The sequence below is a fragment of the Tinamus guttatus genome, unplaced genomic scaffold (assembly GCF_059628265.1).
Source record: "Tinamus guttatus ecotype Peru unplaced genomic scaffold, ASM5962826v1 Tinamus_guttatus_pri_ptg000622l, whole genome shotgun sequence".
Taxonomy (NCBI): domain Eukaryota; kingdom Metazoa; phylum Chordata; class Aves; order Tinamiformes; family Tinamidae; genus Tinamus; species Tinamus guttatus.
The window spans coordinates 76209-104056 of record NW_028289156.1 but is presented as its reverse complement, the minus strand read 5'-3'; the positions used below and the strand labels follow the sequence as shown (position 1 = coordinate 104056).

The following is a 27848-nucleotide window of genomic DNA, read 5'->3' as shown; positions in this document are numbered from 1 at the left end:
CGTTTCCTTAGACCTCTTAGATCACTTAGCTGCTCTTTGCATGCTCCACCTCAATAGAAGAATAATATGTAAGAAGTGGTAACTTTCCATAATGCAATAGCTGTTTTACAAGGAAACAGCTCATTATGCCCTATGTTCACCATAGGTCAAATGATAAGGTCTGACATTGACAACTGAGAAAACAACAGTGCCTGATCCAGGTGGACAAAGGAAAGACATGTGGCTTCCTGCACTCCACCTCTTTCTTTTTTTGGAGAAAAAGTGTGGAGAATGACATGCCAATCCTTACCGAGCAGAGAACAAATGAGCAGTGACATTTAAACAGTAATTATTAGCATATGATACAAATAGATGAACTATACCTTTTATTAAAATTTTAAAAATTTTAAATAAACTGATGATGATTGATTTATCGTTTTTGAATGATTGATTTACGGCTGTGTAATCAGAGACATCAGCATTCCCAGTCTAGTGGCAGCCTGTGTGACAGGTTGTCTGAAATGCTTGGTTTGGTGGTTTGGAGCTATGCTCCCCAGGTTTTAAGGTCCACAGCTTCCCATTTACCTACCTTGGGGCTGGAGGGGAGCCAGAAGAACAGGAGGCCTGATACTCTGTGGCAGTTACCAGATAAGATCCCAAGAGAGAACTCCTCATTACAGTGTCAGGAGGTTCAGACTTTCTTACAACATTGTCTATCAACATCTCTCCATGGCTACCTGTGAACTGCCTGGCAATGGTCTGCTAGGCAATATATGACCAGGCCTAATCCTGAGATTAATTATTTCAAAAAACTAGTTTTGCAGAGTATAGGAAATTAGCATGAGTTATGACTGCATAATGATGCTTTGTAATAGAAAAGAAGTATTTCCAGGATTAAACATCTTCCACTGTAAGACGGATGTAAGATGCCAGCCTTGGGGACTCCCTGTGACACTGTGCTGAGCTGCCTTCAGAGAGATGTTTTTCACAGCTTGTAGCCTGAGGGAAGGAGGAAACCAAGTGGCAGAGGCCATATGCACCATGTGCAGGGGCCAGCGGAGATGTGCGAAGATCAGGGCTCCCTGGGAAACATTTTGAAGTAGGGCATGGTAGACAGAACAGACTAGTTGCCTTCTTTCTTCTTGTGCTATCTCCCTGTGTGCCATCAGTACCACATTTTTTTTTCCTTCAAAAGCCAGGCTACATTATGGTGCACCCTTCCCCACTGAAAATGATTTTTTTAGATAGATTGATGGTAACTTCCTCAGCAACAATTTTGTTGACATTATTCTGTGACTATTTATGGCATCCTAGCTCTATCGATTGCTGATGTGCTGTTTTGATCACTTCTGGATAATTTTGCTCAAACTCATCCTTTGGTTTGAGATAGGAATGTGTAGCTTACTTGCTCAGCACTGGTTTCTCATCATTAACAGGAATGACCTCTACTGAAATGGTTCTGAGGACTTTGTGTTTCCCATCTGATAGCTGGATTGTAAAGTTGTCAGCGATGTTTTCTGAGTCATCATGCATGTATATCAGCTTCCCGCCTATACAGGGAAAAAAAAGCGATAGAAAGAGATACATACATTTATCTCCTTTAAATTCTCTCACACCATTTTCCTCTGTATCCACCACCATCCTTTCCTCTTTCCCTACATGTGCCTTCACCACAGCCGCCTTGTTTCTGCTGCCAGAAGGGTAAGCTTGGCAATCAGCAGTTGTCTGTTGACCTTAATCATATACCTGTGACCCACACACACCAGCATGACCTGAGTAGCAAATGACCTTCTTCACAAAAGAGTTTGTACTGCTCTAAAAAACTGCACATTTCTTCTCCTGTACAATTTCTGACTCATTTTAACAGGGACCATAGGAGGAAAATGGTAAGGTATAGCATTCCAGTTGGTATCTTTATCATCTAGAACAGTATTAAACCCTAGGATTTCCTATGATCAGCTAATGTGTTTTTAAGTCACTCTCGTCTTCTCTATTCTAGTTGCTGTCAAATGATTTAAAATATGTTTGTTGATATGTTGTAATATTCCCTTTGTTTTTTTCCAGGGCAGATGGCCTCTCTAGTCATATTACTACCCTTTCTGACATGCAGGCCTCTCAGGGTAAATTTATTGACAGTTCTTCAAGTCTTTAGGCCACATTAGCATTAAACAAGATAATTTCTATTCTTACACATTCTTTTGGAAATACACTTAAGGCAAGTGAATAAGTTATGTAGGTTTCTTACTGTGCCACTCTATCTACTATGAATTATTAAAGAAATGAAAGATCAATGTCAAATTAATGTTGCACCTACCATTCATAAGTAGCTTCATGGAAAAGTCATGAACAAGAAGTTCATGGCTGTGATGATGGGTAATTAACTGTTTGTAGTGTAGAATATCATTGCCATGAACTCCATTAATGAGAAATCCATGACAGGGCTTCTGCACAACACTGAATACCAAATGGTCCTGAGGCATATCTAGATCAACTGCACTGATAACAGAGAGATCCAGCTCTTTTACCTCACCCTCTGGAACCTAAACACAAACAAAACAGAATTTTAAAAAATCTAATTGTTCTGCATAAATAAATATCGTAACATTTTAGCTAAGTAGGCTATTTTTTTCCTAACTAGTCTGTTTTTCTGGGTTTGTCTACCTCTTTGCTTTTTCTACCCCCTTCCCAGTAGCTTTTGAAAAAGATACTGATTTCAATCAAGTTTAGGGGTTATATAGTAGTAAGTGGTTGCAGTGATGAAAACAGAAGATGAGATAGAGTTTTCATATGTGCCTCAACTAGCAGAAAAGCTTTTAGACAAGCAAACATCATAAAAGATGTTAGAGAATGCAGATAGGAAAGCCTTTTAAATACACACATACATATATATGTGTATGTGTATATGCATATATCTCTGTGCATGAATTTATACACATATGCACATTTTTATAGGGTCTTTACAATTACATAATCTAATGTATCTTTAACATGATGGTCACAAAGTCAATACTCCTCTTAAAGGTAGTGTCATCAGAGAGAGGAAGCAGCAATAAAAATGACTCCCCTCCAAAAAAATCCCAAAGGCTCTTGTGAAAGCAGAAGAATAAAGATCCTCCTCCTCTGTAGGTTTTTTGTTTGTTTAAAAGTTTCAACTCTCTTTTAGTTAATTGAAAATTAGCAGGCAGAGCTATGCACTGCTTCATTATCACTGAAGATCTCTTTTATAGGTTAACAGTGATTTAAGTAGACCCTTTCCTGAACTACACAGACTGCACAAAGTAAGGGTAAGATGCAAAAGAACAGATGTAAGGACAATGCTCCAATTTATCCTAAAGAGTTTTTCTGGCATGAGATGATTCTGTGACAACCCTTTTATTTCTTTCCTTACAGAAATGTTCCTTGCTATGAATTCTGGAATTTCATCATTGGTTGGGTTGATCAGCACGAAGAACGGAGTCTCTGCTGAGTGATGCAGCCCATCAGTGACATAAAGCACAAACTGGTCTGATGTTGGCTCAATCCGCATGTGCCTAGACTGTACATAGTTTATATTCAGGGCTTTCAGATGTTTCAGCTGAAAGGATGCTGGAGGTTTTAAAGAAAAAATACATCACATTAGCACAATTTATTTTCTGCCCTCTGGTCTTGCATAGTATAAGGTATCTGGAACTGTGTTTTTCTTCAAAGAACCAAGAGCTTGGATTTTATAGGTTATCATCAGACATGTTTTCCGCTGCCTTGTTGGGCTTTGCAGCAAATGGCACAGAAAGATCCTCCCAACTTGCAATGTGCAAGTCCCAGCAAAAAGGTGAAGCCAGGGTCCCAATTCCCATGGTGCTGAGTTGGGAGGATGATGGATAGGAGAGGTAGCGCTCAGTCTCCTCTGCTGCCACACGCAAGTCAGTTCTGCAGGTGGCTGGTTCAGGCGAGGAAGGCACTCTCCAGGCTCCAGGGTCCCTCTGCATGGGCTTCTGCAAGGTGGCACTCCCTTTGACTCAAATAAAAAGACATCCTCTTGCTCCGTCTAGGGCAATGCAACTTTATGCAGTCTGTAGAACTAAACAGGAAGACCCACAGAGCAGGTAGGAAAAATAACATTGGCTGTCATTTGATTGACAACCTATGAGACTGGGAGCCAAAAGAAGCTCACTAAGAAATGTGTCTGTCCAGACTAACACACATTTCTCAAAAAAAAAAAGAAAAAAAAGAAAAAAAAAACATTCAAAGGAGATCAGTGATTCTGGGTGCCGAGCTGGGGGTACCGGTAAGATCTGACAGGGTGACAGAACATGCCATAGCCCATTCTGCTGAAACGCTGATGAAACTCTCCTGTGATGCCTTAAGGTGGGTATGGGACCAGGTTAACAACCATCTTCCTCTCTCCTATCATCTCACTTTGGACCCTAACATGGGATCCATACCTTTCAAATTCTCAGCTACTAGTACTTTATTGACAGAAATATAAGCACAGCATAAGGCTGGGGGCACCCACCCAGGAGAATGAAGGGGAGGCAGACAAGTAGGTTAATGTCCCATATTGTCATTTCTTACAAATTGCAACTGGAATATACAAAGCAAAAATAAGCTTGTTTACTCCAAGTGCCAACCATCCACATTTTCAGAGCTGCAGTCTCCCTTTGAATCCTCTTGCACAGTCCCATCACCCTCATTTGCAACACCTGCTTTCCTCAATTAGCCCTCATAAATGCTTGCACCTGCAGCTACTTCAGCACAGCCCAACACACTGCTCTCCCCCACCCCCCTGTATTTCACCCACAGGCTTACCATTTGTCATTAGGACTTACCTATACTTATACCAATGTTGCTCTTCTCAAACCCAGGAGAAGGCAGTATATTTTCAATGTAACCAAACTGGGGAGGAGAAACCAAGACAAACTCTAAGTCATCTGCAGCGGTATCAGGGTCAGTGGCAAACAAATGCTTAGCAGTAAGGGCTGCTGAGGAGCCCTCCTCCACCACAAACCTTGCACCTGCACACAAACAATGTGATAAGCATTACTGCTTATTTAGCTCAGCTTACTCTGCTATTTGCTAAAAAGTATTGAAGCAATAACTGAAGGGGGAAAAACATGGATATCAGCTCTACTTCCCATTTTGTAAGTAGAAAGGAAGGTGATCAGAAAATGTCACAAGTATGGTTTATGTATTGCTCAAAATCAGCTGTTATCTCTGCTTGTCAGGGCATTAATTGCATGAAAGCTATTACGAATTGCTCATAATGAACAATTTTTCATGCATCAGTGTTTTATTTCCCTGCTGGGACAATGCTTCATTTCCAGAACATTGCTTGGGTGATAGCCTGCAAATTACAAAACTATTCATACATACGTTTGAATGTTCTCTGAGATACCTAACATACATTTGATGCCTACATCAAAATTACCTTGAAAAGTATGCCTTTATTAAGTATGCTATGGAACACCTTCAGAGCCAAGTAAATCAGTGAAAATTTCACACAAAATCCTGTTGTTGAACTATATGTACGTTATCCAACTATTTCTTTTTTAATTGAGTATTTTTGATCCTGAAGAATACAACTAAAAATGTGGGTTCATATTTAATTAATGTGATTAGTTACATGTAGGTACTATAAACATTCCCTCCCTTGATGAAATAAGACAATAAGGCCAGAACGGAAATTTCTGTTTTATATCTAACATGCAGAGTTAGACCTATATATATGGTTATGTTTTTGTACTGTATAAACTGTATAAACCTGAGAGCTGTCTGGACCCAAGTTCACACTTTTTGGCTGACATATAGTTTCATTTTACTCGGACAAAGTTGATGTGTGCTGCAACATATATGTGTAGATGCAATGCAACAGATCTAAGCACCCTTCTCCGTAGCTACACATTTTCATGAAGTTGAAAAGACACAAACAGTTGTTCATAATTAGCACATTAATTTGGTCATCACAGTACACTAGAAAAATAAAAGTTATTTGATGGATATTCTGATTTAAAATATTTGTGTGCTGAACTTCTCAGTTGACTCTTTCTGGCACTAAAAAACTTTGAGCCTTTAGCCGTTACTGCAAAGCACTCGTTATGATAACATGATACAGTGAGAAGAAGCTCTCACCAGTTGTGATGGATGGAGCCTGGTTGTCCACTGGAAGTACAGTAATGTTAAGTTCAAATATTGTCAATGGATTATGAAGTGGAACTGGTGGAGGGAGAGGTCTGTCATAACAGCAGTTATTCACATCTGAGCCAGCTTCATCATCAGAGACAACAAAGGCTAAGATCTCAAAGGAAGGAGTCAGGCCAATCTCCCCACCTGGAAAACATGTTGAGAAGTAATGTCTTGCTGTAGGAAGCCAAAACTTCATGAAGAAAAATCTTATATGGTGCAAGGACAGACTGCAGTATTTGAATTCAGAAGACAAAGACAGACCGAAATAGCAGCAAAACAGACCAACGAAATGAGTAGAATACTTCTAGTCAGGGCTGTTGCTTGGTTTGGGGTTGTTCATTTTGTTTTTATTTTTTTAATTAACTGTAACCAGCTTTCTAGAATATTATTCTAGAGTAAAAGGATGTAGAAAAGCTTATAACTAAGACATATTATTATAATATGCTATTTCAATAGTAATAAAATTACTTGTAGTCCTCATAGTTTTATTCTGTGTATAATGAGGAATCTTCAGACCATTTTTATGTCCAGGAAAGGAGGGTGTTACATCACTCCTTTGCTAAGAATGCAGGAGGGGATCTTTCTACTGATGTTCTCTCTATGACAAGTCATAATGCCCTTGTTCTTCCAGAAAATGTAGCATAACAAAAACGTAGCATAGCAAAAAGTGCATATATTCCTCTGCATATATGTGCATATATGTCTCTGATCCCTAGATTATGGACAATAACAGGGGTTGTACTTTGTTTCCATGTTGTGCAACAGGGATAATACAGGACTGGGAATTGCCACCCATTGCAAAACACACCTTTTAGTAAGTGCATTCTAGTCTTCAGAAGTCCTGGAAGTCCATGCCAATATGCTGCTTATGAAGGACAGTAGTGACTCCCTGCCCCCCTCACAACATCTACTGGTGGCTCATTTAACGTGTGGAAATCTGGGAATGACAAAGCGCATCCTTGGCAGTGCACCCTTGAAGAATATCCTCTGCCTTTTACTGCTCTGCAAAACACTGTCATTAAATAATGTTCCTAATACACTTAGGATGCTGAAGAAATTTTGCTATGAGTGGCCATAATCAAGTACTTCCTTCTCCTCTCAAATACCAGCTTGTATTCTGCCCTTATTTCACTTACTTGTGTGCTTGTATGTGACCAAACCAGAGACAACATCAGCTTGGGAAAAATGCCTCACAGCGACGCCTGCTTTCCTCACTACCCCATGCTTGGGCTGGCGAACCAGTGTAAACACTAACTTCATGTCATCACTGTCTGCGTCTGTTGCACAAATGTACTCTGAGGAAAGGACCACTTCTTCACTCTCCAGGCAGTGTACAACAGGAACAAGGCCTGTTCGCATAACAGGCAGCTCATCGTTCACAGGCAGCACCTAATAAAGTGATAATAAAAGAATAAAGATTTTTAAAATTAATAAAAACTGTTGTTTTAAATATATTGGTTTCCAGCCCAAGCCAGCAGCGCAGTGTCAGGGTTTTAATACACTGAATAATGAATACATTGATAATGACCAAAATGAACCCAGCTGAGTTAGGGTCACTGTAAAAACTCAAAAACAAAAGTAAACCAAACTAAGTAGACTGTGAAAAGAAAATGGAAGGCTTAAGGGAGAATGGAAGGCAGACCTTTAGCTCCTAAATGATGAGGATGAAAAGTTTGCTTAGAAGAGTTCACTGCACAGCTTTAACTCGACTGCATCTCTTTGACAGTGGAATTTACAGCTTGAGGAAGAAGAGGTTTTCCCTTCACTCTCCATGTTTAACTGCAGTGACATTAACTCCAGATAGAAGAGCCCAAGCTAGAGCAAGCACAGACACTTTTTAGTGAATGCAAGCCAAATCTGCTCTCAAATTTGCCACATAAACCCAACAGTTACATGAAAAAAATAGCCTAACTAATCCATTATCTTCCAGTTTACAAGACAGAAGATGTGCTTTGCTCTTTTGCTCAAGCAAATGCTCTCCAAAGCGTGCAACACACTCACCTCGACCTGCAGTATGAACTCTACTGACTGAATGTTGTCAGTGGCCACAAAGAGGATACCATCAGTAAGTGTCTCAGAACCATCATGCCTGTACCTGCAGCGATAAAGAGTTAGTTATTTCACAGAAGGAAGTGCTTTTTTGTCCTGCCAGAGCTCATGGATCCTCCCAAAACAGAATGCCAATCTACATATTGGAGCTCATTGGACTTAGGGTTGTTGTAAGAGTGTGTACAGGACTTGTGAGGGCTCTCATGTGAGAAAAGCCTTTAGCAAAAAAAGGACTTCATCTGGGAAATAAGTTTATCTGCATTTTTTTCATCTGTGTTCTGGTTGTTTATGAGGTGTCTACTATTACATACTTTCTGCCTGCAGTAAATATCTTCTTTGTATAACAAATAGAAACCAAGCCAGGGAAGTCTAATTCTCCCTGCATATAAGAGTCAACAACATCCTCCTTTCTCCACAAATACAGCAGCAAAATCACAGAATCACAGAATGGTTGAGGTTGGAAGGGACCTTTAGAGATCATCTAGTCCAACCCCCTGCTCCAGCAGGGACACCCAGAGCACGTGGCACAGGGTGGCATCCAGGCGGGTTTGGAAGATCTCCAGAGAAGGAGACTCCACAGCCTCTCTGGGCAGCCTGTTCCAGGGCTCTGGCACCCTCACAGGAAACATGTTCTTCCTCACATGGAGGTGGAACTTCCTGTGTTTCAACTTACACCCGTCACCTTTTGTCCTGTTAACTGATCACCACAGAGAGGAGTTTGGGCCCATCCTCCCTACAGTCACCCCTCAGGTACTTGAACATGTTGATCAAATCTCGTCTCAGTCTTCTCTTCTCCTGGCTAAACAGGCCCAGCTCGCTTAGTCTTTCCTCATAAGACAGATGCTCCAGTCCCTTAACCATCTTCATGGCTCTACACTGGACCCTTTATAGAAGCTCCACATCCCTCTTGTACTGGGGAGCCCAGAACTGCCCCCAGTACTCCAGGTGCGGCCTCACCAGAGCTGAGCAGAGGGGCAGGATCCCCTCCCTCGACCTGCTGGCAACACTCCTCCTCATGCAGGCCAGGATCCCATTGGCCTTCTCAGCCACCAGGGCACATTGCTGCCTCATGGTTAACTTGTTGTCAACCAGGACTCCCAAATCCATCTCTGCAGAGCTGTTTTCCAGCAGGTCAACCCCTAATTTGTCCGGATGTCTGGGGTATTCCTCCCCAGGGACAGGATCCTGCACTTGTTCTTGTTGAACCTCATAAGGTTCTTCTCTGCTCAACTCTCTATCCTGTTTAGGTCTCTCTGAATGGCAGCACAAAATTTAGCAAAAATTTCATCCTTTGGTTAGTCAGTGATTGGTATAACTTTTTTTGCAGTCTAGATAAAGTTAATGAACAAAAAAAACTTCTTTAAAATAAAAACTGAAAACTATTGTTCTTCACATTCTCTGCAAATGACTGCAGACAGAATTTGCCCCCTCACCTGTGTAAGACATTGCTTTAGGCAGAAGCCTCATCTCTATATATCAGACAGATATTGTCCCTAGCTCCTTGTCTAGCCAAACAACAGCTTGGTTTCTTCTACAGAGATGCAATATTGGCCTGAAGTAGCCCTCACAGAGCTGTGGGGAGATGAGCCCCACATGATTACCATGGGACTCAGTCACTGCAGCAGGAAAGGCCAGACACTTCTCTAACCTGAGTGCCATGGTGCGCAGGTCCCTGCAGGAAAACCTGTCACCTTCCTTCACGGGAACGCCGTCCAGCTCCACTGCACCGTGCTGCGGCTCTCTCTGCAGGATGAGCAGGAGCTGCTCCTGTCTTGTGTCCGCGTCTGAGAGGCGAATGTGGCTCTCCGTGATTGGGCTCAGGCCGCCTTCGTCCACTCTCACATGGCTCGTGAACACCTGCCCGGAGGAGAAACGCTGTTTTCCACTGCGCCTCCAAACATGCACTGTACGGGATGATATCAATGTGCTCTAGAGTTAGGACATGTGACAGCTTGAAAGTCAAAATTACAAGGGCTACGTGCACCTCTGTCATGTGTTGGGAGGAGCTCAGGCATCTACTAATAGTAGCCCCTAATATATAGGTACTAATGCGATTCAGGGATGCTCCAGGCCTTCAGAAATACCTAGAGTATAGGCAACAACAACAACAGCAACAAAAAGGAGATTAAGGAGCCTCTCAGTTTACTCAGTACAAAAAAGTAATCTTGCACATTCACCAGAATCTTTCTTCTACTTCAGTCCAGCTGAAGCCTCCATGCAAGACACTGATACCTGATACCAGGGAAGATTTATTTTTCACTTTGGTTGGATCAGGGTATCTCCTAGCATTTCCACCCTTATTTAAATTCTACTCACAGAATTTCTGGGTCCTTCACTCTCACCTTCACCATCATCCTACCTCTGGTGCTTGGTTGTCCACCGGAAGAATCGTAATATTGAAGCAGATCCCATACAGAGTGCCCCCATGCTGATTACTGACAGAAAATATAAACTGAACTTGCTGAGGTTCAGGCCCAATGTCCTGCAGTGGGGGCATGTAGGCAACTTTCATATAATTCACAGCATGCTGCCAAAAGAGGAGGAAGAGGAATGCGTGTAAAAAGATAATATCAGAACAGCCATAATTCAGGACATTACAGACCTTTTTGAGCTGCTACTTAAAAGTTGTCTGAACTATTAAAATAAACCCCCAAAATTTCGCATCTGCTCTTCAGTTACATATAATATGTTGAGTAATTGATTGCATCTTTAGCTACCAATCAGATAAGTACAGGTGCAAATACCTAACCATATGGAAACAAAAAATACAAGCACAACTTATAAATGACAATAGGTAGTGGCCTTACCTCTGGAAATGAGCATTTTAAGAATGTTGCTCCCACACCTTTTTAAATCTGTGACTTTAAAATAAGGATTTTGTCCCAGAATATCTTTAATATAACATGATACAATAATATAACAACTAAATTCTATAGTAATAAAATAATTTTATAGAAATGAAATTTACTTTTGTCTCCTGAGGTAGAGGCAGGTGGGTACAACTAAGACCATCAGCAAATCTTTCTTTCCATCTACACACGCTTAACTGCAGGCATGCAGTTAAAGACTGATGAGCTCAAAGCCTCATAGATCTCATTACAATATTGCGAGTATGACCATTATGAGACCTTAATCACACAGAAGAATATAAAACAGGGTACTTGACTAGTATTCGTAATAAAGACATCTGTCAAACTACACAGGCATAAAAATCAAGCAACAAAATACTGAAAATGAACACATAAGTTAGTTCCAGATGATTGCAACTATCCCCAGAGGTGCTAAGAAGAAACATGAAGCTGACAGGGATCTAGAAAACAGTCTTATTTTCACAATTTGTGCCTTTTTTCCTAATATTATGCTGGATCCAAATCAGCCTACCATGAGCAAGTGCAGCCCCTGCTGGTTTCAGAAGGAAAGGTAAATTTATGTATTTCAGAACTGGAATGATGAAAATTAAAATTAAAGAACGGAATTGAATTAGCAAAGTTTTGAGCTTCTTAAGCAAAGCTCCACATCTCACTTGATGCCTCTTGTTCTCTGTCTCGAGCCAGATGGCCTCCTGTAACTGCTTTTAAAAGCACTTGACGCTAGCTATGGGGTCATGTAAGGTAACTAACCTGAGTAAATGATCTCAGCGCAAGAGCAGCAGGATCCTTGACCAGTTTTGGGATGGTGTCCACCATAAACAGCTTCCCAGCATCTGACTGGCTGTACAGAACCACACATATTACATCCTGGTTAGCAATACTTATGAATTGGAAGAACAGTAGTCATACAGCTGAATCTGTCATTTTAAACTAACTTTCCACACCCAAACATGTTGAAAAGAAAATCATTTTCTTTCTTTCATTGTTCCCACGTATTTAGTCAAGTATTATCACAGAAAAATGATTACAGGAGATATTTTACAGAAATTATTTATTGCAATTATTTATTGCATACATTGCAATACAGGCATGCTCTGGATTTTCTACAGGCATGTCCATGCACACTCCAGACATCAAGTTTGGTGCCCTTGTGCCTGGCTGCACCACTGCAAGCCTGGTTCATCACACTCCTGTTATTTATATACCTGCATTTATTTTTGTGCATTTATCTATGTAAAAAATAAAAAAAAAATCCATAGTTTTTTCATCCTATAAACTTACTAGTGAAGCAAATTTCAGCACTCCATCTTTCCAAAAGAAGACAACATCAGTAGCCAGTGAACTTGTCAATCAGGTGCCTATCTTGCCAGAGAAAGCCTTTGTTCTCAGCTACATACTTATTGTCTGTGGATCTTTAGTTTACACTTTAACTGTCAGGAATTTAAGCTTTTCTATTTGGTAAATTGTTGCTGACTCCACCATTAATTTACCAAAGAGTTAGCAGCATCAGTGATTTGCAAACTGCTACTGCACGTGTTCACTGCATATCAGCAGTGCCCTCTGTTGCCCACTCTGCTCTACTCTGCTCTTCTGGGCCTTAGAGTCCTGATGCAGCCCAGGGCTCAGTCACGACACCACAGTAACACTCACAAGGCATGGCTAGAGCTGTAGCATGTCGTTCTGTCCATCTGGGACCAGATCTACCAGTTAGGAAGGCTGCTCTGACATACTAGGGACATTGCAAAATACACATCAAACTTTTGAAAATAAAAGGTGTCAGGTATTCTTTTTCTTCTTTCTTGTTAAACTATGCAATATTGTTCATTATTCTTTTGCTTTTGGTTCTGACTTGCACTTTTCTGCATCCAGCTGTGTCACTTGCTTCTCTACAGATAGCTAAGGAATCAAAGACACAACCCTACTAGGACAACTGAGGGCCCTCCTCTTATGTTGGACATTGCCCTGTCCCACCTGGAGGGAAAGGTTCCATGGGTCACACATACCTGTGTCTACATGAAAAAAATGGGGAAGAGGTTATGGTGTACGTGAGTTCCCTTTCTTGTTCTTCCACATCTATGAAGTGGAGATGTTTCTTAGTTAGATGAGCAATCTCAGTCTCCTTAACAACCAGGTGACGTGTCACTCCTGAGGCTTCTCGGGGTGGCTGATCATCCACAGGGATAATGTGCACAATCAGCACCTAAAACCAGGTAAAGAATTAAGATCAGAATCAATTCCTCTCCAGAAGAAGGTACCCAAGCAATTGCTTACAAGCTGGTACACAAATAAAATTGATCACTTGAATATGATGCATAGAATATAGATGTCATACTAATGCCATGTCATAAACACAGCAGTAGCCAAAACACACAACTGGTTAGACACTGAACTCCAGTACCTTAGTGTCTCATTAAACTGAAAGCAAAGTTCAATTCAGTAAGCTTGGGCCCTGGGTGAAATGAATAGCCTCACCTCTAATGGATTCTGGAGGGCTGACTTGTCCGTTTGTATCATCTCAGAACCTGATATGTATTTGACATTTCATTTATACTGTGAGAAAAAAGTTCTTGAGAACAGACAAGGACAAAGAAAACAGAGAAAAGTGAAAAAAAAGATCTAAAGAAAAGACGGGCAACAGAAGAGAATATAAGAATAGACATATTTCAACACAAACATGAGCAAAAGAAGAGATCTCAGTTTAATGTTAAGGCCTGCCAGAGGTGTAAAATCATTAGCTGTTTGAAGAAGAAATGAACCCTTCTACGAAAACTAGTTCGGTGTCATACCTGTGGCTCTGAGAGATTGGGAGGGTCATGGCTGTCACATAAGACAAATTCAAGGGAATCTTCAAATATTTCTCCTCCAAAATGATGATAATAAATTATTCCATTAAATAGATCCCTCTGAAGGAAAGTACTGACAGGATACCCTGTTGAATTAAAGAATATACCTTCCATTGAACAGTATATGTTTTCAATTAGTAGTAAAAATTATCCACCAGCTATGCAAAGAACCAGTGAAGCACAACCAGAGAACCCTTCTTCACCTTAACGAAATCATCTCATTGTGTCACAGATTTCTAAAGATCATAAACTTCCCTATATCCACATCGCTTAACAATTGCTCAAAAATCAAGGAACACAGCAAACAGGCCTTCTGCATCTGTGCAGAAAATGATAGAACTGCAGAAGGCCTACAAATCTCAGAAAATGTGATAGGGATTTCTGAGTTCAGTTAAATGGAAGAAGGGCTTCCTTCTAGCCTTGAAGCCCTTGAACTTGTCAGGGATCCTTGCAAGTAAATTAGCTCCTGACAAGCCCAACTCATCTGCTGCAGAGAGCTCCAGTAGAGAAATAAGCTCAGAATGCAAGAATTATAGGATAAAATATGCTCACAGGCATAGTTGTCCTAGTGGAAACAAGAGATCAACAGGAAGCAATCACATGGATTTACACTGTCACAACAGAAATCCAAATTTAGCCTTGTCATGAGTCTGTTACATTTAATGAGGTTAAAAAAGAAGAGGGGAAAAAAAAGTTAAAAGTGTTGTATTATAAATGTGTTTCATTACCAATCAGGTTTGGTCCTGGTTTCTTCATGATTTCTCCTGCATGTGGTGGCTTGGTAACATTATATAATATGTAATCGTCACTGGAGTCCATGTCAGAGGCTTGAAGCATAGAGCCTTGGATCAAGATTGTCTGCCCTTCGTGGACTTCAATTACCACATTGCTGATAAGAAACGGAGGACTGTCATCTTTAGGAAGGATATTAATTGGGAATTTATGGCGAATACTGTGGAGGCCATCAAAAATCCTAAATACCACAAAATCCTTTGTAGAGTCACTATCATCGTGATGGTAGCAAACAGCCCCAGCCTGAATGTCAGAGACTGTGAACATGAATCCTTTCCCTCCTGTCAAAGCAATGAGAGAAGATGTGAAAAAAGATGTGCAATTCAGACAACAGGAGAATCCTTCCACCAATATGAATTCTATTATGGGAGAGAGAATAACAACACACTTCTAACGGGAAACTTCAGGCAGCTGCCACTGCAAATGGCTCTGCCACTTGCTGGGCTTCAGCCTCTGCCCTGTCCGGCTGCAATGTCCCAAAGCAGGGCCAGGCTCCCCGGGAGCCCAACCTCCACAACGCTGAAAACATCTCAGAGTTTTCCTGTAAAGTTACGGCGGGGACAATCACACACAAAAAAACAAACTCTGTGGCAGTAGTTTCCTGAGACATAAATTATTTCTGAATAGTTTCTGTGTTTCAACCACTACCTTAGATATCACCTTCACCTTTTCTTTAAGTACTTACTGTATGTCTCAAGTCTGTGAATTTTATTTAGGAGGAGATTTAAAAACCAAAAAATCCAGCATCTGGAGTGGTGGCTTCTTCCCATCCATTCACCCAACAGCAGAGTGAGTTTTTATACTGAAACATTTTCTCAGAGAGAGCAGTTCTGTGATGACCCATGACAACACAAAACCAAACCAATAATAATGAAAGTGAAGAAGGTCAATGAATTACAAGTTTGATTTAATTGCCCACTCTTTCTGAAAGGCAAAATATAATCTCATAATTTATATGACATTGCTCCTTCCTAGGGAGTAATAGTTAGATCTTTAAATGACTTCATTTTCTTTTTCTTCACAGTAAAAAAAGAAAATAAAGTTATGAAGAATGTGTATGTATGAATACATAAATGAATGATTTATGCAAGTCATTTTTCAGCAAAAGAGTATTACTAGTTTCCTAACACCTCACTATCAACTTTCTCAGTAAAGCCATACAAACAAACTGCAAAGGTTATGCTCTTGAAAGTGAACCTCCCCAATTTTCTCTTAAAGTATTGCAGCTACTTATTTGAATTTCCATCAGATACCCTATGCATCTACTTTATTAAATTTCAGTAAGCCTTTTAAAGCATGATTTTTATTAAACATTTGTATTTGTATCCTTGTATTAAACATTAACTTTATGCAAAGTATAGATTTGACTTGATGTACAAAGAAATTAAAGAGGAGTTCAGGTTCAAAGTTCTAACTCTGGTTAAAGACCAACCTTTCATTCTATGAGAGAGTAACCACAACAATCAAATGTTGTCTATATTTTCCAGGAAATCAGCTTTCCTTATCATCTTCAACATGTAAGAAGCAAGTTAAAGTAACTCCACTTAACCTAAGTCATGTCTCGGAAGGCATTTTATGAAAATATAGCTGATTGCTTAATATTTATCTTGTAGATATAAATTGAATAATAATAAAATAAAATTTCAAATACAAAATATTAAAATGCCATTTTAATTCCCCATCCATTATAACATGGCTGTAGTAGAGGAAGTTAGTCAGTAGAGGGAGCACAAGTTAACTTAACGAGGCTCTCTTCAAGTACTCCAATATTGCAACATGACATAAGTCCTTCCGCAGGTGGCTTTGGTCAAACCAAACCCAAGACTACTTTTGCCTGAAATTCTATATAAGCGTCTTGTAAACAGCCACCACATATTACTTCGGTTCTTCTTCTGTTTAACTGTGTGCTTTTTGATTGCACGTATGGAAGGGAGTAAGACGAAGAAAAAGCTTTTGCAGAGAGGATATGGGAGGTTAAACAAAAATCAAGCTGCAGGTTCTCCCCCTTAATCTACTTGATTTGTTCAATGAGATGACTCTTTCCATACAGTTTCTATTTTGCTGTTCACATTGCAGATGAAATTTGCAGAAGAAACACTCTCATGCATTTTCACATTTTCTTTGAGCACCACAAGACTATATAAAGCTACAAGGATGCTTTGCTTTTTTCAGAAGTCCCTCATTCCTAGTGTTGACCAGCAGAGAACCACCTGCTGAGAGACAAGGCAGTGGTGCCTGCTGCCCACAGTTACCAGCTGCATTAGCTCCCTTGGGCTGAATTCTCCCTCAGTGCAGCAAATAAGAAACAATTTCAATTTCAAGTGAAGATACAAGTGCTTCTCTACTGTGTAGTGTGTCTAGTGTGTAGGCAACACGACAGACCTACAAGTATTTAAAGATGTAGATAGCATAAATAAACTGCAAAAATGTCTTAAGTTACACAACTAAATTCTTCATGAGGTTATGAGCTTATGAAAGTATTTACTATAGATGTAGTTATTTCTTCATTCTTCATGGATTCTTCATCCTATGTAAATCTGGCTCTTATGCTGGCTGTCCTCAGCAAGGAGCAATATACAACAGACTCTGTCAATGCCTTATTGCATGTTGTGCTATAGCTGGTTCTCACTAGAAAATGTGTTTCCAGTCCTTCAAGGTGAAACAGTGATTTACCTCTCACCGTGAGCCGCCCATGCTGCAAGCCATCTACTGTGACCAGGTGAACATTTTGGATGTCATCATTATCTACAATTTGGAAGTGTTCCCATGTGATCGGTCGCGACTGCCCTTCCAAAAGGTCGAGGCCTGCAAAGAGCAAAGTGTAGTTTCACCGCAGTGTCTGTGACATTCAAGGACATTGGTGAACTCTTTTCATGTGTTTCTGCAGTTGGGAAAGGAATTCCATCTACATGCATGCAGGTGGCAGACATTTCAAGAACAGCAGAGCTTGATATGAGCTTTCTTCCTGGTGTCTTTGCTTTAGTCAGATGCTTCTTTAAGCATCTTTTTACAGAGGAAGAATATAATTTGTTTCTCAATTTTCTGACACAGCAGCCACACACCTTTCTGGACATTCACACAAACCAAAGTGTTACACGTGATCTCACAGTGTGTGAAACTGGTCTACCCAACTTCCTTAGTGAATTTGTATCTGAAAAACACAGCCGTGCACATGGTGGAGTACAGGATCCCTTCTCTTTGAATGACTCAGGCAGTAGTTTCAGGTGGAATTTCTCTGGAGAAGATGAGTTTTTTTCTCAGCTCCTCCCTTCTCCACTGGAAAGGGGAGGGCACTTCCTCTGTGTCATCTTCAGTTTTTTGACTTCCTTCCTTTCCTCTTTAATGTGATTTCCAGTATACCTTTGGCTTTTGACTAGTAATAACTCTGTCTTTCCAGCTACCCTGCTACAGCTATGTCACCAAATCTTTCTCTTTACTTTTTATATTTTTCTGTGTTTAAGTTCATTCTTCAAGAAAATCGTGTATGCAAAAACTGCTTTTCTGTAACTCTCTCTTTCTTTATTTTTCATTCCAGTTAAAACTTAACATTTCTTCCCATTGCTACAGTACCATTAGGGTACTGAGGAATAAAGGGAAAAGTTAAATCTACAATCCTTCCATTAATGCTGCTCAAACTCTATGTGTAGTTCTGAATTTTAGAGTTTTTTTGTCATATGTCAGTACTGACAGTGTTATATAAATTCTGTAGTAGAGAAAAAAAAAAGAGAGAAAGAAGAAATCTCACCTGTATTCCATGAAACCCGAGGAGCATTTGTATCTGCTGTTCTGATGGAAAGATGTACAGTGATTGGTAGACTCCTTTCGAAGTAGAAGTCGTGAACCTCAAACTCCACCTGTTATAAAAACAGAGATACTCTTTACAAAACTATTTACTGTGAAAAAGAAACAAAAAGTTTAAGGCTGAAAAGAAGTTGTACCTTCAAAACGGATATAATCTGCTCTTATCTGAAAGATAAATCTTTGGAGATTTTAAGGTCTCCCCATAAGACATTAACAATTGTAACTCTATTTAGCTAATTAAAATTGCCCTTGAGGTTCTGTACTAAATTAAATATCTGTCTTCTCTTTCATTCAGTGAGCTATAGGAAAGTTAGCTTGCAAGGAGTATGAATTAACCGAAAAGATGAGAAAGATGAGTATTTTTGTGGTTCTTGGGGAGCAATTAGGGCAGCAATTAGTATAGGGCTTTATACTTTATTACTCAGGTAATACTGAGGAGGGATGGGCATTTCCTATTTTCTTTGCATATGTAAGACCAAAACGAAAACTACAAGAGAAAAGTTAGAAAGAAAAATGGCACAGAAAAAAAAATAAATAAAATTTCAAGCTCTTGAATTTTCCAGAAATTCCTGAATCTACATTCAAGCAATACCAAATGCGGAGCAGAGGAAAGAAACCTAAAAAAAATAGAAAGTCTGATAGGACAGTTTGATAGTAAGGCAACAGCAGGAAAGGGGGTTCCTCTGACAGGAGGTTTAAAAAGACAAAACCCCGTCAGCATCCAATGCCAAAATGTTTTTCTGTGTGAACCAATTGCTCTGTTTCCCAGCTACCCTTTCACAAGAAAATCAACTCTATTTTCTCTCTGTTCAGACAATCTCATTACTTTAGTAGCAGCTATTTTGTTTTTGATTCTCTGTATTGTTCCACTATCTCATCAGTTAATTCCAACATATTTATAGTTTAACACATTTATCTTCCTCGCATTTCTCCTTTGTATGGCTGTTGCTTATTCCTCAAAGCACTTGCACACTATCCAACTTCATAAAATATCTAATAGTACCAGTAAGTAGGGGAAAAAAAGGAAAATAAAAAGTACCCAAAATAGGAGACATTCACTTTCAGCACGGAATGGCAGATCTGAAGGGAGAAGCATTACTAGCAGCAAACACAGAAAAGGTAGCAGTGGTCCTCAGTTCCTTTACATAAAACCTTAAAGTATCCTTATAACATTAGTCTAAAAGACTGGCACTGTTTATTTACTTACTACTTACTAAAGACTTAATATGTACTGGCCTGCTCTTGCAATTTGCCTCATATTTTTTCCTTAGTGTCTTACTGCTTTTAGCAGAAGCTGCTAGGCCTCCCTTAACAACTCTTCACCATCATCACCTCAGTAGGTTGCAAAGAAAGACAATTGTCAATCCTGGCATTTAGGTGGTGCATCTTCCACCACCTTAAACATGTGTCCAGTCAGCAAGGCAAGAGTGATCAGTGAAGTCATGTAAGGAAAAAGGCTAAGAGGATTGGTCCTTTGGAAGGCCTTTGTGTAGGAGGTCACACTACAGGCAGCATTGCGTGTATGTGGGGACGTTTAAAAAAAAAAAAAAAAGGAAGAAACAAAGAAGCCCTGTTCAATATTCTCAAACAGATGAGAGAGAAAAGATAAATTTTCATCGCAAGGAAACTACTTAAGTATTGAACAACAACAACAACAAAATCTGATTTGTGCTAGACGGGTAATGTGTTGACTTGAAAGACAAAGTGGTATCTTCTACCCCAGTTCCTGCATTGTATAGAACTAGAAAAACATAATTTTACAGAAAAATGCTTATTACAAATAAACACATTTATCAACATCTTACTGAATCTTATGAAGGCAGAGAAGACACTGTTACCTCATAGTTCCTCCTCTCTGTGTGGCTGTTGTTTGGAGGCTGATAAGCAATGAGCAGGTCGCTGAGGTCTTTCCATGTGAAGGAGCCAATCGGTTTTGTGTGGTCCGATAGATGAGTGATGAAGCCGCTTGGAGGTGGCTTGGTAATGTTGAAGACAAGCAAAGGCTTTGGTGTTTCGCTGTCTTCAGCATCAACAGTTGTGGTTGTTATGGGAGTTAAAATAAACTGGTCTATCTCCAGGCTGAACTTTGCTGTCAGGACAGCCCTGGGGATTTGGTTTGGAATAGCACCTTTAATTTGAACAGCGAGCCATGCATACTCAGTCTACAGCAAGGAAAAAAGGAGGAAAACAAAAGGACAAGGTGAAGCAAAAAATTCCGTTTCTGTTAGCTTCACCTAACTAATTAAGGTACTTGTTAAAGATATAAATTATTTTGAAAAGAAAAAAATGAAACCTCTTAATGAGAAAATGACTGAAGTAATTATTTGAAAAGGAATCATTTGACAAGAAAAGGTCTTCTGAGCTCACTTGTTTTATTTATGTCTTCAATTTTAGGCTGAAATAACTTGCATGATTTTGATGTGAGTTTCACATAAAAATTTATCTGCCAGAAATATTCGTATTGGTCATTAATTATTATTAACTGAAAATGTTTACCGAACTCTTACCTTATTCATTTGTATATATGTTGAAGTCTGTGCAGCACATTTTATATAAAAATGAATTTATGGATTTGCTCCACAATTAAGTTTGCTTTCAGGCTAAACCACTTATGACTGCCAGTAAACAACCCAAAGTTGTTTTGCTGTAATCATTGTGGTCTAAGAATAGCAGCAGGACAAAATCCGGTGATGGAGATAATGTTTAATTCATCCAGCTTGGAAAGTTGTGAAAAATAAGCAAACTTTTACACAAGTTCCCTTCAGATGTGAAAAAGAGAAGCAGATTTCACATTTTGGAAGATCAGGAAAGCAATCAGATATGGAAATGCTGTGCAAAAGTCTACCTTGTGCAAAGTTTTGCTTCTAATGTCTGTGAGATCAAGTCTGAGAGGAATATAGTCTATGTCAGGTGAGGGAGGGTCGAGATGCTGGTATCGGATCCCCATCCTCAGAAACTCTTCACAGCTCATTTTTATGTTGTGAATCACTCCTAGTCCTGACATGCAATTCCCCCTTCTGCACGTCTGGCCCAGGCTGCGCTCTGTGAACCAACAGAAACAGTAGTAAAACATGTGTCTGAGCAGAACCCCACACAGGAAGCTGATTCCTGCAGCAAAATTAAACCTGGTGAAAAGCCAGAGTGGTAACACATAAGTCTCCTTCCTCCCCGACTCCTCCTGCAGGACTTTGCTTTTAATTGAGCTCTTTGAACTCCAACCTGCCTCGATCCCTGGGGAGGTGCTGAAGGGAAGACCTCCCTCCAACACCTCCCTATGGTGCCTCTGCTTCCTTTTCACAAAGCCATTGGAGTGGTCCTGCTGCCCCAGAGCTAAAGATTCTTCCCATTTTGGGAGTACTGACCACTTAAGGTCTGCAGAGGGCCCCACACAAACTCCATGGCCTGTTCAGTTTCCCAGATAGCTCAAGCTGCCCACAAGACTTCACACTGCCACCAGCAACTCTGGCGGCTGGTAAGCAGCATGTGTGAATCTCAGGCTGCCTCCTCTCCCTCCACGTGCTAGTGCGAATGCTGAGGCACATCGTACTGGAGCTGGGGAGGAAGCCCTGCGGCTGGTCCCCGCGAGGCTGCTCTCGCTGCCCTTCCGCAGTGATCAGCTGGCCATGAGCAGGAAGGTGCATCTCCACAGAGGGAACGGTGATGGTGCAGCCCAGGTTTATCTTCCTGTCATAGTCAAAAGCGAGGACGTTCTTGTCGATCACCGTGGACAGACCATGATACTTAGGGACCTCCAGGGCCCGGATGCGCATTTTGATGATGTTGCAGTCTGGTTCAAGTAACTGCACGTGGAGGGTGAATGTTTCTGCAAATGTCTCATTTTCTGTAAATCTGCAGGTGATAGAAGAAAACAGGCTATGCTTCATTTGCTCACTCCCTGTGAGCACTGTCATCACTTTCCAACCTGAATTACTTAGACGTTTTTCCCACAAGTGCCCTCAGACTGCAGATCTCCCGACCAAGACGTCCAGAGCACTGCTGCTCACTTCCTTGTACCGTGTAAAGAAGGGGTCTGTGTAAAGGAAGAGGCTCTTATATCACTGCATATCACCCCCAAGTTTGTATCTCCTCTCACAGTGCAGCAACAAACTCACTCTGCTGTGTAAGTACTGCTGTTACTTTCAGTTTAAAAAAAAAAAAAAAAAAGGAAAATCATTGGCTTACTGTAATGAGCAATAAATTATATGTACTAATACAAAAAAAAAAAACAGTATCAGAGCCTATCTGAAATACATTGTTAAAAACACTTCTAAAAACAGAGCATCGGCTATTGATTAACAATGCTGCTACTGCATCTAGTTACTACAGATTCTAACAGGACATGGTTTTACCATGGAAGAGGACCTGCTTGGTTTTCCCGAGGACAGCTGTGCCACTAGTCACAACAAAATCCGATGCTTTGGTGCAGCTTACCTGTACAGCCTGAGCAGAACCCTGTCTTCATCCAAAAGCGGGCAGCCATTATGGGTATATTTGACTTCATTAGGAAGGAAGTGGCAGTCAAACACCTATGAAGGAGAAAGGAAGGAGAAGTAAAACATCGGCAAGAGCGTTAACTTCACAGCTTCTGCCCCAGCTCTCCAACTCTCAGAAATGAGTTGGACTGACGGAACTGTTAATTTGTTGTTTATTCCTACACCTATGTACGGAGCTGTTTTTTGCAGTATACCTCTGCATCTTCTATGTTTTAACCTTATTCATGGCTGTAACTTGATTGTACAATAAATTCTGTTCTAAGGCTATTGCTCTTGGACAAGAAATGTACAATCCTCTGAAACTACTCCATTGGAAACTTTACTAGCTCAAATTTATTAGATGTTTTTGAAAGGTTAAGTTACAGCAGCAGCTCTTTACCAGATCAGATGTCGTTTCTCTCTCTGCCATTACAACTTTCAGCCACCATGTTAGTGTAATCCCAGGGCATAAAAGCAAGCAGAAATCCTATACCCTGTCCTCTGGCTAATTCAGAAGAAATTAATTCTTACACCACACCTGATACAGATCAAATTCACAGAGCCAGCTGGTTTGATAGCTGCTGCATTCTATATTAACCGTGGCCACTGTTGAAGCCAAATGCTTTTCTGAAGCTGTTTAATGCAGTGTCTTTGAAAAGCCCATCCCAAAATGAAAAATTTTGCTTTGGATAGTTTTGACATCCTCATTTTTTGAGTATGACTTTCACGTCCTCACATCTTTTTCCAACTTGCAAGTTTTTGGCAAGTTATAGTTTCTGTGCAGTTGTTAAATATTTTTATAGAATTTAGCAACTGAAAGCTCCTAACATTCGTAAGACCAAGTATGTGTTAACCCCATCATAACAGGATCTCTTTGCAGCCCCTACACAGATCAAGCACATTCATGTTTCTTATCTACAAGGAGACAAAGTATATTCATCACGTTTCCTGGATGTTTGGACAGTGTTCATATAGGATTAGTGCTTCTATGCACTAAAATCACTTCAGCATTCACTAGTAGATCAGGTAAGGACTTAACGAATAAGTATTAATATATGCACATAATATATGCACATGGCTGACTGACAGATCACATCTGTTTGCAGAAAGTATATATCATTCCTGAAATGCAGTCATTTCTTCAAATACAATGAAGGAATCATGAGAATGAAGTAAGTAAGTGACTTGCCTGAATAATCTATGTGTCTCCAACCACTTTAGGTGACAGTAAAATGGAAGGAGTGTTTTAGTGAGATTCTGAAATGTTAACTAGAAATATGCTGTACACAGAAATTCCTTAGATGCTCCCAATTTCCATGTAAAAATAAAATAATACTTTATTTCTTAAACTGATTACTAACAACTACCTGAAGTGTATCATAATTGTGTCATAGATTAACAGTACAAGATATAAGAACTACTAGCCTTTCTAGCAGAGGAAACAGAGAATTAGGTCTTGCATTTTTATACGATAAAAATAATTATAGCTCATCATCTTACATCATTACTGACAATGTGATTTCCACTCAGGTTATTCTCAGAGACTCAAGCTGTGCAGTAATTGTTCTATGTTTCCGGTGATCTTAAAATGTATTGCCTGTTTCTAACTTTCATAAAGAACTGCATCGTACAAGGTCAAATATTTTCAATAAATAATAGGTTAGTTCATTAGCAAGGACATGTACCTAGGTTTTTGGATCTATTCCAATAGGCTAGAATAATTTTGGAATAATTCACACTATACATTGTTACAAAAAATGTGGTTAATTTTTGCTCGTGATGACTGTTCAGAAATGCAAGACAAGAACAGCTTGTGAAAAACAAAATTGCTTCTCAGATAAACAAGGAACCATTTGATTACGTTGTGGTTGTTCTGTTGAGTAGAGCTTAAAATCAGGTAGCTCATGTGTTTAGACAAAAAGTTGCATGCTGTATAGGAAAAAAAACCCCTCATATTATACCTGCCTGTACTTTAGTATTATATACTAAAGATTAGATTTTTTGCTACAGTACGTCAGTGTTTAACCCTCAAAGTCAGTAATGTTTCTGAGGACATGTAGGCCTGGTGAGCATGATACATCTCTGTTCTTCCCAGAGGAGGCTGCCTACAACAGAAGTGCTTTATCTTATCAAGAAAAATGCTTTAATTTTTACCAGAGATCATTAATTCCATCTCTCAGCTGATAACAAGAGGATAGAAAATGCAGAACCTTCCCACAAAGGCCGGTTACCATTGACTGGCGGTCATTTTGTATGTATATAACACACAATCTGCTTTGCAAAAGCAGCAGCTGTTTTACGTTTCCTAATATGTTTTCCTGCCTTGAACAGGCAACTGTAATTGTCTATAAATTTGCTAGGTAAAACAAAGGAGAGCTAAATCTTTTCCTTAATTAATGTCAGGCTTTGTTTTTTTCCACTTCAACTGCTTTTCAATTACAATTCATAATTAAATTGTCACACATTCCTAGCACATTACTCACTTTTATGACAAGAAAACGGATTCAACCAGGGACATTTTCTGTTTCAGAATGCCCTGCTAGGAAGCGTGAGCAGTGCTGGGAGGGCCAAATCTGACACCCTTCCTCGGCGTGGCTAATGTCCAGTGCCTGGCTCCAGGATTATGCGATTTAACGCAGAAGCTCCCAGTTTACAAGCACCTTCTTGTTCTCTTCCATCTGGAGAACGTGACTCGAGATAACCAGACCAGGGCCATGCAGGGGGCAAATACTATCATCAGACCTATCCCTGGGTAAAAGCTCCTCTAATCAGCCATGGAGGTGCTCCTGGGGGACCTTGTTTCTGGAAGAGGGAACAGGTTTCCCAGCTAATCTCTTCCTGCTCTTCCCAAGCCAGAATGTATTGCTCCCCTCTACAGTGCTGGTTCAGCTGGAGTAAAAACCACAATAGTCGAGCCAGATGTGTGGAAAAAGATATAGATATCAAAACTTCACCATCCGCCTTCTCAAAAACCATTAGAAATCTCAGAGATGATGTTTAAAAAGCATACCTATACATAAACTTATAAAAAAATATGCTGTGTGTTAATGCTAACAAGGCATTTTGAAATACTGACAAGAATTTTTTGTTCATCGTTCACTTTAGAATGGTTAACCTATCTGTGACATTACATCTTCAATAACTTCCAACTCCTTACTGCTATGACTTTGGTGAAGAGATTTGCTAGGCAAATGAATAGCAGAAAGGTGATTTGTGAAATACACTTCATTGTTCCTACAGGCTTGAAATTTTAAAAGAAAACAAAGAAAATCTTTCATATATTTGCCATCTGTTAGTAATTTGGCTGTTGAGGAACAGAGTGAACAGCGTTGTACACAATGTGCTTATTGTATGCAATGCTTTTTTTTTCTTAATTGCTCCCTAAGTAGTGACTGCGTGACTAAAATGCAAAATGCTGTAGCTGGCTATGTATTACCCCAGGGACAGGGTTTACTGTCTTGGTAGAAGAACAAGGAGCAAGAACTGAAAGCTTTGAAAGTCCCATTCCTCAATGAGTGACACCAGACTGGCAGATCCACCCCCCTCCCCGCACCTCTGTGTCGCTGAAGTCACTGAAATCACTGTCGCTGAAATCACCACCCACCCACTCAGATGAATCTGCTTTACAAAAAAAAAATCAATAAAGTGACTTTTTTCCTGGTTTCTGCCATGCTCACATGTGCCCTCAGAGCAGCCCAGCAGATCCCAGATACCTGGGGAGTCAGCTTCCCAACCCTTTGAGTTATTGGCTCATTAATCACAACTTCTACTTTGCAGGCATCTTTCTCTCTGGGGATGGAAAACTTGAGGTCATCTTCTGACAGGAAGACAGACTGGCCTTTCATCACTTTCACCCCAAGATTGACACTGATAAAGGAGGCACTGATAACTCTCAGGATAGCAGCCAGCAGTAGAAGCAACCAGCTGTTTTCAAAGGGCTTCATGTTAAGAGGGGGAAAGAGCTCTTTTCCAATAGTAAAAATGCTCTTAACAAAAGAGGTCTTCTCTTCCTCCTCCAGCAGATTTTCACCATATAATGAAGGACCAAACCATCAGTTGCAGGTAATAATGTTCCACATATTTTGTACTGAGATGCAGTCTTTGGGCTGATGTTTGGACATCAGATATCCTTGGGCTTTGACAAAATTCATTGATCAAGCCTGACAAAATGATGAATGTGTTCTCAGAGCACTTTTAAGGTTTGTTAATCCTGCAAAAAAGAAAAAAGAAAGAAAGAAAATTTGCATAAGGCATTGACCAGAATATACACACAGAAAAATCTTTTACCATTTCTTGTAGTTCAATTCAAGCAGTAAATTAAATTGAATTGCTCAGAAAATGAACTATGTGCAAAATGACACTTCCCTCAACAAATCAACTCACTCTCAGTATGAGCCATTCCAAGAATTTGGGATCCAACTGCACATACAAACACAAGCTGAACCCTATGGGCTGTGTGGACATCCTGCTGTCCATTCATCCTAGTAGCAGATAATAAAACAGTACGAAATATGCAACATGCAAGAATATACATTTCTCCAGATTCTATATATTTGACAGCACAAGAAATGAACAGCCGGCCTTTTGTAAAATGTATTTTTGCTTTGCCATTGCATGTGGGTAAAAGATGACAACCTTTAGTTTAAAAGGCCCTGACAAAGACCCTTTGCACTTGATGCTATAATGATTAGCTAGTCCCAGATGCCAACACAGAAACATACAATGTTGCACTGCAAAGTTGGAATTCTTCTCGTTCAAAAAAGAGAAAAAAAAAAGCAATTAATCTAAGGAAAATTCAGATAATGCCGTGGAAACAAGTAAAAGAATATAATAAGGAAAATAAAATTTACACAAGGTGTCTCATGTTGCATCTACAGTAAATC

The 27848-nt window shown here is 40.0% G+C and overlaps 1 protein-coding gene across 1 annotated transcript in view; it reads right to left on the bottom strand.

The window, feature by feature from the left end:
* Nucleotides 1–26924, bottom strand: part of FREM1 (FRAS1 related extracellular matrix 1) — a 56156-nt gene extending 29232 nt beyond the window's left edge. Inside the window, exons 1-20 of the mRNA XM_088535254.1 lie at nt 26679–26924; nt 22925–23019; nt 22041–22342; nt 21339–21535; nt 20332–20655; nt 18438–18546; nt 17366–17497; nt 14629–14973; nt 13844–13986; nt 13057–13257; nt 11808–11894; nt 10547–10714; nt 9836–10044; nt 8140–8233; nt 7275–7527; nt 6085–6282; nt 4785–4970; nt 3368–3564; nt 2294–2519; nt 1385–1529 (exon numbers count right to left, since the gene is read on the bottom strand). Of these exons, the coding sequence (XP_088391380.1) occupies nt 1385–1529; nt 2294–2519; nt 3368–3564; nt 4785–4970; nt 6085–6282; nt 7275–7527; nt 8140–8233; nt 9836–10044; nt 10547–10714; nt 11808–11894; nt 13057–13257; nt 13844–13986; nt 14629–14973; nt 17366–17497; nt 18438–18546; nt 20332–20655; nt 21339–21535; nt 22041–22342; nt 22925–23019; nt 26679–26909 (3842 nt within the window). The 5' untranslated portion in view covers nt 26910–26924. The remainder of the gene's footprint in view (nt 1–1384; nt 1530–2293; nt 2520–3367; nt 3565–4784; nt 4971–6084; nt 6283–7274; nt 7528–8139; nt 8234–9835; nt 10045–10546; nt 10715–11807; nt 11895–13056; nt 13258–13843; nt 13987–14628; nt 14974–17365; nt 17498–18437; nt 18547–20331; nt 20656–21338; nt 21536–22040; nt 22343–22924; nt 23020–26678) is intronic.
* Nucleotides 26925–27848: the final 924 nt, after the last annotated feature.